The sequence below is a fragment of the Trichomycterus rosablanca genome, chromosome 2, assembly GCF_030014385.1.
Source record: "Trichomycterus rosablanca isolate fTriRos1 chromosome 2, fTriRos1.hap1, whole genome shotgun sequence".
Taxonomy (NCBI): domain Eukaryota; kingdom Metazoa; phylum Chordata; class Actinopteri; order Siluriformes; family Trichomycteridae; genus Trichomycterus; species Trichomycterus rosablanca.
Window position 1 is genome coordinate 53261674 of NC_085989.1, and position 11903 is coordinate 53273576.

At 41.1% G+C, this 11903-nt stretch overlaps 1 protein-coding gene, 1 long non-coding RNA gene and 1 pseudogene across 2 annotated transcripts in view; 2 read left to right on the forward strand and 1 right to left on the reverse strand.

The window, feature by feature from the left end:
- The window catches only part of LOC134334891 (uncharacterized), a 759100-nt pseudogene that overhangs the window by 607157 nt on the left and 140040 nt on the right, over window positions 1–11903 (reverse strand).
- Window positions 1–11903, forward strand: part of LOC134300428 (zinc finger protein 208-like) — a 42639-nt gene that overhangs the window by 29782 nt on the left and 954 nt on the right. The window contains exon 7 of the mRNA XM_062985120.1: window positions 3424–4472. Within this exon, the coding sequence (XP_062841190.1) occupies window positions 3424–4472 (1049 nt within the window). The remainder of the gene's footprint in view (window positions 1–3423; window positions 4473–11903) is intronic.
- On the forward strand, window positions 6884–11525 carry LOC134335382 (uncharacterized). Its single transcript, XR_010015586.1, has 3 exons — window positions 6884–6948; window positions 11137–11253; window positions 11419–11525. It is a non-coding gene; the product is annotated as an uncharacterized LOC134335382 (long non-coding RNA).

The following is an 11903-nucleotide window of genomic DNA, read 5'->3' on the forward strand; positions in this document are numbered from 1 at the left end:
CAGCTCTTCTGAATTGTTGGGTCTGGCGTATCGCATCTTCCTCTTCACAATACCCCATAGATTTTCTGTGGGGTTAAGGTCAGGTGAGTTTGCTGTCCAATTAAGAACAGGGATACCATGGTCCTTAAACCAGGTACTGGTAGCTTTGGCACTGTGTGCAGGTGCCAAGTCCTGTTGGAAAATGAAATCTGCATCTCCATAAAGTTGGTCAGCAGCAGGAAGCATGAAGTGCTCTAAAACTTCCTGGTAGACGGCTGCGTTGACCTTGGACCTCAGAAAACACAGTGGACCAACACCAGCAGATGACATGGCACTCCAAACCATCACTGACTGTGGAAACTTATACAGTGTAAATAATAGCGGTCCCAGTACAGATCCCTGTGGAACACCACACTTTACTTTTGTAGTTTCCGAGCATTTATTATTTACATAAACAAATTGCGAGTGGTCAGTCAAATATGATTTAAACCAATAGAGTGCGAGTCCTTTAACACCTACTGTATGAGCAAGGCCCTTAACCCTCGACTGTATAGTGTAACTGTAGTGTAAGTCACTTTGGATAAAAGCATCTGCTAAATGCTAAAAATGTAACTGTAAATCATTTATAAGCACATTTTATTTGACCTGTTGCACTGTGTAAATATGTGATGATCTATCCATCCATTAATCCATCCATGTCTGTCTGTCTGTCTATTAGATTTTTAAACATGCAATCAGCAGAAGTGGAACACATCAACCCTGTGGATGTAGAAAATGAAGGATTCCTGAAGATAGTAATAAAAAATGAAGACGATGAAGATGAAAGTAAGTACACATGGAGCAATATGACAGTGTGGTACAGTACAGTATGTTAAGTAGTGGGGTCACTAATCAGTGCTTATAATAGTAGAATGTAGATAATGTACCGTACAGTCTAGTGGAGAAGTGCTGCTTCACTCCAGTCTGGACTCAAGTTTTTAATGTATGTAATAATTGCCCTACATTTACATGTTGATGGAATTCCAGGTGAAGTATCATTCATCCCTGTGGAACACGTCACCCCTGAGGGACACCTCACCTCAGTGTACCAACAGCATGGAGGTTTCCAGCCTCTGAAAGAGGAACCTGATGATGAAGATGAATTTGGTAAGAAATTTTATAATCATACGTTTTATTTATTAATAGTTCATCTATCAGAATGTTTTTAAGATTCAAGATTTTTTTTATTGTCAGTACACTACGTGTCTGGGACATACAGTAGAATTGAGATATCGTTTCTCTCTCACTTCAATACAAACAAGAAAATACAGAAATATAGAATATGTTGCTGTGGTAGAAATTATATAGAAAAAAGAGAACATTCACTATTTGACAAAGTGTGCAAAGTGACGAGCACAATTCCTTTTGCAGTGCAATAATACATCTTTCTTAGTGGAGCAGCATATAAGGCAGAGGTGGGCAATTCAATTTTCCAAGGGGCCACATAACAAACTGTTACTGTTGTGGAGGGCTGGACCAATATGGTGAACTTCATTCTGCTCGATATTAATACGATTTCTTTTTATTGCCTAAATGTTACAGTTCTGATCAGCTGTTACTGTTAAGAGACGGTTACAATCAGAAAATGAAAGTAAAAACATCAACATTATTTTACTATTTAATAAACAATTTAAGTAACTTTACACAAAGTGCTGTTGCTGTTTGGAGATCACAAAGCTGATCTTAACTGCTCCAGTCCTGGATGTGTAAAACTGTATAAAAAGACCTGGTTGGTTTGTAGTTTAGTTAGTGAAGCTCCAGATGTGACGCTCAGCATCGTTCATGTTCTTGTATTTCTCTGTGTTTAGTACTGTAACGGTGATATAAACCCTAGATTTAAATTGTGATCCCTAAACTGCTTTACACCTGACTGACTTCTGAAGTTCATGTCTTGTTAAAACTCTATCGTCTCTGTCAGTCGCGCTCAGTTCTGTTCGCCGACACAATACTGTGAAGCTGGATACACTCTCTCTCTCTCTCTCTCACACACACACACGTAAATCAAAACTTGCGGAAATGTAAAGAAATAGCGCTCCCGTCAAAACAACAACAATCCTGTTATATGGCATGTGTGATGTAGGGACAGTGGTAGCCTACTGGGTAGAGCTTTGGGCTATCAACCGGAAGATTGGTGGTTCAAATCCAGGCTCTGCTTTGCAGCCACTGTTGGGTCCTTGAGCAAGACCCTTAACCCTGTCTGCTCCAGGGGCGCCGTACGATGGCTGACTTTGCACTCTGACCCCAGCTTCCAAACAAGCTGGCATATGCGAAGAAAGAATTTTATTGTACTGTACACCTGTATATGTATACAGTGAGGAAAATAAGTATTTGATACACTGCAGATTTTCCTACCTACAAAGAATGGAGAGGCCTGTAATTTTTATCGTAGGTACACTTCAACTGTGAGAGACAGAATCTAAAAAAATAAGTATTTGATCACCTACCAACCAGCAAGAATTTGTTAGTTTTTCTTTAAGAAGCCCTCCTATTCTGCACTCATTACCTGTATTAATTGCACCTGTTTGAACTTGTAACCTGTATAAAAGACACCTGTCCACACACTCAATCAATCACACTCCAACCTTTCACCATGGCCAAGACCAAAGAGCTGTCTAAGGACACCAGGGACAAAAATGTAGACCTGCACAAGGCTGGGATGGGCTACAGGACAATAGCAATCAGCTTGGTTTTATTTATTTATTTAACCTTTATTTAACCAGGCAAGTCATTAAAAACTGCTTCTCATTTACAAAGGCGGCCTGGCAAAAGGCAAAGCCTCTTAAGGAACAATCATACAAACAAATTTACATAAGACATTGAAAAACAAACAATGATGATCACAGTACAATAACACATAGTCGAATCAGCCAGCAATAGTATAAAAGAAGAATCAATTTGTCATACAGCATGTATCTCTTAGAATCTCTTGCTAGAATAAGTACATAATGGCGGGTGGGACTTGTGTTCCCCTCAACTTGTAATGGAAGTAGATGCAGGTTTGAGCCTTCTTAGTCAGTGATGTTGCATTTTCAGACCAGGAGAAACCTCAGAGATGTTCACTCCCAGGAATTTGGTGCCCCACACCCTCTCGACTACAGCACCGATGGTTCCTGCATCCACTCAGCTTTCAACATTCATTACACTCACAGTACATTATTGATCTGCTCTGTGTTTATTGTGTTGTTTGTAATGTATTTAGAGCAGCTTGTGTTTTTCTGTTTCAGAATTGAACAAGGATTTCTGCTGCTCCTCGAGTCCACGTTCCTGTACAACCCAAAATCATCTCCACAATCACCAAGAGCCCGAACATAAGGATCTGACGCCCACCAGAAGTTCCAGTGATCAGCAGATGTCCTCTGGTGCTGTCAGCATTAACAGCTCTCTCACCAGAGAACAGAACAGAAGGAACGTCTGCTCACAGTGTGGGAAGAGCTTTAGTTCTCCCAGTGCTCTTAAAATACACCAGCGCATTCACACTGGAGAGAAGCCGTACCAGTGCTCACAGTGTGGGAAGAGCTTTAATCATCAGAGTGTTTTCAAAAATCACCAGCTCATTCACACCGGAGAGAAGCCGTACCAGTGCTCACAGTGTGAAAAGAGCTTTAATCGACAGAGTAGTCTCAAAGAACACCAGCGCATTCACACCGGAGAGAAACCTTATATGTGCTTACAGTGCGGGAAAAACTTTAGTCATCAGATTAATCTCAAAAATCACCAGCGCATTCACACTGGAGAGAAACCCTATATGTGCTCACAATGTGGAAAGAGCTTTAATCTACAGAGAAGTCTCAAAGAACACCAGCGCATTCACACTGGAGAGAAACCGTATCAGTGCTCACACTGTGGGAAGAGTTGTAATACACAGAGTCATCTCATAATCCACCAGCGCATTCACACCCAAGAGAAACCGTATCAGTGCTCACACTGTGGGAAGAGCTGTAATACACAGAGTAGTCTCAAAACCCACCAGCGCATTCACACTGGAGAGAAGCCGTACCAGTGCTCACACTGTGATAAGAGTTTTAATCAACAGAGTCATCTCAGGGAACACCAGCGCATTCATACTGGAGAGAAACCGTATCAGTGCTCACAGTGCGATAAGAGTTTTAATCAAGAGAGTCATCTAATAAAACACCGGCGCACTCACACCGGAGAGAAACCATATCAGTGTTTACAGTGTGGGAAGAGTTTTAATCAACAATTTCATCTCAAAATCCACCAGCGCATTCACACGGGAGAGAAACCGTATCAGTGCTCACAGTGTAAAAAGAGCTTCAATCAACAGAGTGCTCTCAGTGGACACCAGCGCATTCACACTGGGGAGAAACCGTATCAGTGTTTACAGTGTGGAAAGAGTTTTAATACACAGAGTGTTCTTAAAAGACACAAGCGCATTCACACCGGAGAGAAACCGTATCAGTGCTCACAGTGTGGTAAGAGTTTTAATCAACAGAGTAATCTTAGAAAACACCAGCGCATTCATACTGGTGAATGCACTGAAATACACTGAAATATCTTGTAGTTGTGAGTACTCTCCATCTGGTGCTGTGGTGTTGATTTAATATTATCACTTATATGCTATATCAATCAGTTTGTAATCTATCACTTATTTTATTTTGGTATTTCACTAATTATATCTTTACTGTACACTTATAACCTGTTACCTACTTATCCAGTTAACTCTGTTTAAACTCTGTTTTTACTCGTCATTTACTTTTAGACCTTTTAGAGCTACAAGGGCAGGTGTAGCTTAGTGGTTTAGGTACTGGACTAGTAACCAGAAGGATGCTGGTTCAAGCCTCATCTCTGCCAGCTTTCCACTGTTGGGCCTTTGAGCAAGGCTCTTAACCCTCAATTGCTTAGACTGTATACTGTCACGGTACTGTAAGTCGCTTTGAATAAAGGCGTCCACGAAATGCCAAAAATGTAAATTTAGATCTACTTTATGTCCGGTGACGAAGGGCATCATGGTATGACATGAATTAAGTAGCAGCACTATAATAATTTTTGGGTATTCAATGCCATAATGGTGGGGAAAGGACTTCACAGGAACACAGAGGTATTTCCAGTATTTGGTAAATGATAGAAGGTAATGCCATGTTTTGTAATTATACATATGATGTACGCTTTGTCTCTTATTATGAATAATTGATGTAATATTAATGTATTTGATGTATGATTTTGTAGCACTTTACGGTATGAAAACAGATTGTAAAAAGGTATTTTGGTGCCGCTCAGGTGGTTCACCAGAGCTGAGATCTTGAATACGTTGTATGGAAACTCGGCTCTGCCTGCCGGCTGAGGCTGAGCGGCTACATGAACAACGATTGGCCTGTTGTTCAGGTAAGGGGTGGGACTAAGCCAGATGGGGATTTTCTCTCAGACTAGTGCGATTACGACCTCTGCTGGCTGGTTGGTGGCGCCTGCACAGAGATTGGAAAGGAGTGCGGTAGAGGGTGTGGCCTTCCGTACACAGTGCTGTACCACACTGCACTTGTTAATTGTAGGTGATAAGATGTTCGATTGCTGTCGGAGGGGGCGTGGAGCAGCCTCGTCCTCCCCAATCAGGAGCAGGGACCAGCATTAAGGAGAGGATGATTGACGGGTAGAAATTGGATGCGCTAAAGTGGGAGAAAAAGGGAAAAAATGTATACTGAGTGAATAATAAAACATTTACTTAAGCTTATTCAAGTTTTTGGTAATGTTCTTAATTCTTCACACACTGTGCTTTGTTCTTAAGCTCATAAAAACTGGTGCGCTGCTCGCATCAAGCTTAACCGCACGCTGGGATTTGGATCCAGTCAGTTTTTAAGAATTTGCCATTGGCCAAAGCAGAGTTTCTAATTCTATAGTTTGACTTGGTTGCAGAAAGAATCCAACCTTTTTATGCAACTGCATATCATAAGTCTGGCTGTGCTCCAACAACAAGGAGACAAAGGATGTGGGAGAGAGAGCTATCATCATCTGAACACCACAGCTCAGGTTCAGTTCAGTAGTCAGAATTAAACCTGGGGCGGAGTCACCACCTCATTTACATATTAATTACCATTGTACATCTGCTGTTTGTTTGTTTGTCTATTAGGATTGTAACCATGGCCGGCTTGATCGGGCGATGCACCACCAAAGGGCGAAAGAGAAGAAATTTTCGTATCACATTCAACCAGTGTTAAACTAGCTGTGACTGTTCTGGACAGTTCTGTCTTGCCTCTGAATATCGTCGTCCAATCAGCGTAGAGTTGTGTTCCATACAGTACCGCCTCTTACAATACATTCTGAATGGGTTCCGGGAGGGCTCCCACTTACGCCCCTGCGTCACACGTAACCTGGTGTCGTGATCTCAGTCAACATGACTACCATCATCTCAGTTCGGAGCAACTCCATCGTGTCATTAAGGGAAATGCCATTCAGTCATGGTAGTAATCAGGATAAATAAGCAACTTCGAATTAGGGCCACCCAGAGCCAATTTAAACATCAAGGAAGTATCTACAAAGGGGGGAAAATCATAAGTTACAAGTGAATTACAAGTAAGTCATGTAAGTTTTAAATTGTGAATTGTGATTGCACTTATTGTATCTCCCCAATTGTTTAACTGAACAGAAGCCCAGATGTTCTGCATCTGCTGCACCTAAAATAAAATGCTATCTGATGAAGACAAGAATTAAATTGTTAGTGTAAAGCTTTACTTCATACACAAGATTCATCAGTTCACAAGTTCATATTAAACACAGTTATGGACAATTTGGTGTCTCCAATTCACCTCACTTGCATGTTTTTGGACTGTGGGAGGAAACCCAGGACCTTCTTGCTGCTGTTACACTTCTGTCCAGTAGGGGTGAGAATAAACCTAAACATTGTGGATCAACCAGCTCAGTTCAAACAACAACAAGAGGAAGAAACAGAAGCTAACGTGTTCGTGTTTAAGTGACTCTGTAAGTTAATATTTATTTATTTTAATACACTTTCATTATTAACTACATTCTTAATAATAATACAACAAAAGTTCAATATAAAAAACACTTTGAGGATTTAAGTAGATTGAACACAGCAGCTGCTAACTGTTAGCATCACACATGATTCAGTTCTAATGAACCGATTCACCTCAGCTGATTCAGCTAAATGTATTATTTAGTTTTCAGTTTAACGCTTATTGTAAAAAAAAAGAGAAATAAATCAAGTTATTTTAACTTTGTTTCATATTAAAACCTCGAGTTCTTTTAGCGTTGTTTACTGTATTTACAGTTTTGTAGGGGGGGGGGGGGGGGGGGCTCACGTAATCCTACAATAACATATTTACAGTTGGTTTATTAAAAATGCTTTTCAGTAAAAGTCAACAACAAAAACTCCAATAACAAATGATAATTTTATTCAAAATGCATTTATTCAAAATGCTTAAATTAACATTTCCTGTAATGAATGAATAGCACAATGAAAGAAATAATGTCTCATCTAAACATCCCTCACTTAACAACAAAAGTTAACAATAACTCTCAACTCCAAATAACACATGATACTCAGTTACCCTCAGTAATGAACGAAATATTGTCTGTTCTGTAGGCTATTGGAAAAAAATAAATTAACAAATGAACTAATTAACAATCAGCTATTGGAAAAAATAAATTAACAAATTAGCCAATTAACAAAAAAATACCTCTTGTGTATTAGCAAAAATACAAAAATACCAACAAAAATATCAATAGACCGTCTTTACTTTCCTGCTTAATCCTCATCTTCCTCTTCATCTGGTTTTTCTTCCTCGTCCTTCTTTGCCCATTTATATTTTGCTGTAGAGCTGATCTTTCTCAGCAGTTTCTTGTGGCTCAACACATACGTATGAAAGTCCTTGCAAGACATATTTTTGAAATTGTATTGCACAAATAGGATCCCTTTCAATGATTCAACTGAGAGCTGGTTCCTCTCCTTTGTCCACTGGCTCTGCATCAGTGAAAAAACTCTCTCCACATTTGCATTGTGAGGAGAAAGTGCAAAAACAAACTGTGCAATCTTCAGCAGTTCTGAGTAGCATCCAATGCTTTTGGCCTTCTCAAAGTATTTGGTCCACTTCTGGTGCACCTGCAGGCCCATGAATGCGTCATCATCACTGCAGCTTTCTATGAATTTCTTCAGATTAGCAACTTGGTCAAAGCATTTAACATCATCAATTGGCACCCCCTTTTCTCCAAGGTACTTGATGCAGGCCTCCACGTCATTCCACTTTGGTGGCTCACTCATGTCCATCCACATGAATGGTGAGAACTCTTCCATAGGTGTCATCCACTTCTCCAGATACTCCAAACATGAACTGTACATGCCGAGCACATCAGCTATGAACTTGTCACAGCCCTCTTCAAGTCCTTCTCTGCGATTTTCGGCCAGCAGTCCCTTAACTTTGAGGGACATGAAATTGTTGTTCTTCCGTTCAATAAGAATGTTGTGGATGATGCTCAATATTTTCTTAACCTCCATGATGGAGTTGTTCTCCCTTTCCATTTCTTGAATGTGATTGTGGAAGACGGACATGAGTGAGTGCATGTGCCACAAGTATATCTCACTAAATGGGTTTTCAAAAAATCCCTTGATCATCATGGATGGCTTTTCCTGAGACGAAAAGAATGCTTTTAAAGCAGGGAACATCTGCAGCATCCTCTCTATGCAGAGAGCCACCTGGTCTTGCTGTGTGACAACATCCTCCTGTATTTAACATCCACAAAATCGCAGTACTCTTTGAGGGACTCTGTGCGCACAGTGTAAATGTGGAAGTACTGGTAGATTTTTAAAATTATATTCTCAATGTCCACATCAAGTCTGTCTGCCCCGTGATGGACACAGTTGTTAAGAATATGCGCTGGGCAACCTACGCCAATCAATGTTTTGTTTTGTAGCATTCTCTTCAAATTTGCAAATACATTATTTCCCCCTTCGTCACGCCGGGTTCCACCAAAAGTAGTGTTGCAATTGTCGCCGGTAAATGCGACGCATTTGGAAGCCAAATTGTTTTTTGCCAATGTTTCCATTAGGTAATTGGCGATGGTGGTTGCAGTCTCGTTTGGTGTATCTTGCACTTGAATTAGTTTACTCTGCACACCACCCTCCTTCCAATCAAAGTACTGAATAATTATGGGGAAGATTTTCACCGCACCGTGATTACTCCCATCAGTGCTTACACCACAAAATGGGATGTTTTTGAGCGCTTCGTGCGCCACTTCTACAGAATGAGGTGCCAGAACACCGTCAACAATAGCCTCAGTCTTAGTTCGGGCACAACTAAACTTTTTGGCTGTGTCTGAATCGGGGAGGGTCTTTTTCAACAATGAACTTGTGCAGTCCATAGATCGATAACTGTTGTGATGTTTCACTGTGTGAAATGACCATGCAGCCTCCGCTGCATTCACTGCATCCTCGTTCCCTGGTTTGACAAAGTACTGTGTGATCGAGCTAGCACTACTCTCGCCTCGGACAGCTGTTTTATGCTTCTCGGTGTCCAGGTGGCTTTTCACCGAGACATAGTATGTGCCTGCTTTGCACACTGTGCACAAGGCTTCCCATTTGTCTCGACCCGGTCTGAAAGCGGGGAAACTCTTTTGTAAATCGTCGGTAAACATACACTTGCGCTTCGGCATGCTGCTTGCGTACTGACAGTCACGCTGTCTACACTCTGATTAAGAACAGGGCTGCCCTCACTGACGCGGCTCAGGGATTACGTCACACGCAGCGCCGTGCGCAGTGCCCTAGTGCCTGTAAATTGAATGGTCCAATGAAGGTAATTTAAAAACCAGGACATTTCCTCACTTTAAAAAAAAAAAAAAACGGGACGCCCGGGACAGGACGTGAAATACGGACATGTCCCGGGAAATACGGACGTTTGGTCACCCTAAGTTTTGTAGACATGTCGTGTTTAGCTTTGTTTACAGGTTATTTTTACAGATTTATACAAACACAGTAAATTATTTACTTTTGTTTTATTTTGTTCTCATACGAGCACTTTACATTCTTTTATCTTTAATGATCAATAAGAGTCCATTTACAATTTCACATCCATAAATAAGAGCAGACAGCAATTATACCCACCAGCCATAACATTAAACCACTTACCGTGGGCAGCGTCCTGTGACCACTGATGAAGGTCTAGAAGATGACCGACTCAAACAGCAGCAATAGATGAGCGATCGTCTCTGACTTTACATCTACAAGGTGGACCGACTAGGTAGGAGTGTCTAACAGAGTGGACAGTGAGTGGACACGGTATTTAAAACCTCATACCAGCACAACACACTAACACACCACCACCATGTCAGTGTCACTGCAGTGCTGAGAATCATCCACCACCTAAATAATACCTGCTCTGTGGGGGTCCTGACCATTGAAGAACGGTGTGAAAGCAGGTTAACAAAGCATGCAGATGCACTGCAGTCAGTAATTGTAAAACTACAAAGTGCTTCTATATGGTAAGTATATGTAGATAGATCCAAGATGGCGCCGAGTATGGCTGCCATGTTGCGAGCTCCCTCCAGTAACTTTTTTGCACTAAATGTTGCCAGCACCTTATATAAAAGATATACTTTATTACTTTATTTGTCATATATATACATAAACAGGTGTACAGTAAAAATAAAATTCTTTCTTTACATATCCCAGCTTGTTTGGTAGCTAGGGTCACCGAAAAACTTTGGTGCAACTTTGCTAAAGTTTGCTTTGTTAAAGTCCTCAACTACAATAAAAGCGGACTCAGGACGCGCGGTTTCCTGCTTGTTAATAGTCTCGTACAGTTTCCCAAATGCCAAGTTCATATCAGCCAGTGGTGGGATGTACACAGCCGTAACAATGACTCCTGAAATCTCTCTCGGTAGCCACAGCGGTCTGCACGAGATGATCAGATATTTCAGGTCCGGGGAGCAGAAAGACATTTCTCTGTGTAAGTGTGTAGATTTCACACCTGTGTTAACGTGACGTGACAATAAAGTGATTCGAAATGTTTGAATTTTTAAGTGGAGCTGATAAAATGAACAGTGAGTGTAGAAACGAGGAGGTGGTTTTAATGTTGTGTTTTTGACCTGTTGCGCTGTGGGAATATGTGGTGTACTATCCGTCTATCCATCCACGTCTGTTTGTGTGTCTATTAGATCTTTAATAATGCAGTCAGCAGAAGAGGGACACGTCGCCCCCGTGGATCTAGAAGATGAAGGATTCCAGAAGAAACTAATAAAAAAAGGAGGAAGATGAAGATAAAAGTTTCTTCTGTAAGTACATGTGGAACAATATACCGCTGTTCCACCAGACAGTGTGGTACAGAACAGTGGGGTCAGTATTGGGGTCAGTAATCAGTGGAAATAATAGAACGATGTGATTTGGATTCATTTGTAATTAAAAGACATTTTCTTCTGTACATGTTGATGTCATTTCAGATGAAGTATCATTAATCCCTGTGGAACACGACACCTCTGAGGAACACCTCACCCCAGGTTTCCAGCCTCAGAAGAAGGAGGAACCTGAAGATGAAGATGATCTCAGTAAGAACGTCTTTTATTTAATTTGGATTCATCTGTCAGAATTGTTTCCACCAGCAGCAACAATAACCATAATAACCATCATACACTGACTGAATATGTGATGTTTGTAATTGTGTTCTGGTCCTGGAGGCACAAAGCTTTGTTTCTATAGGTTCACGTATATACCTGAAATTCCCGTAAACCACCTGAAGAGCAGCTTGTGTTTTTCTTCTTCAGGATTGAACAAGGATTTCTGCTGCTCCTCGAGTCCACGTTCCTGTACAACCCAAAATCATCTCCACAAACACATCAAGACCCCCCACAGTGTCAAATATGAGACCCTGGTGAAGATTAAGACTGAACATGAGGATCTGACGCCCACCAGAAGCTCCAGTGATCAG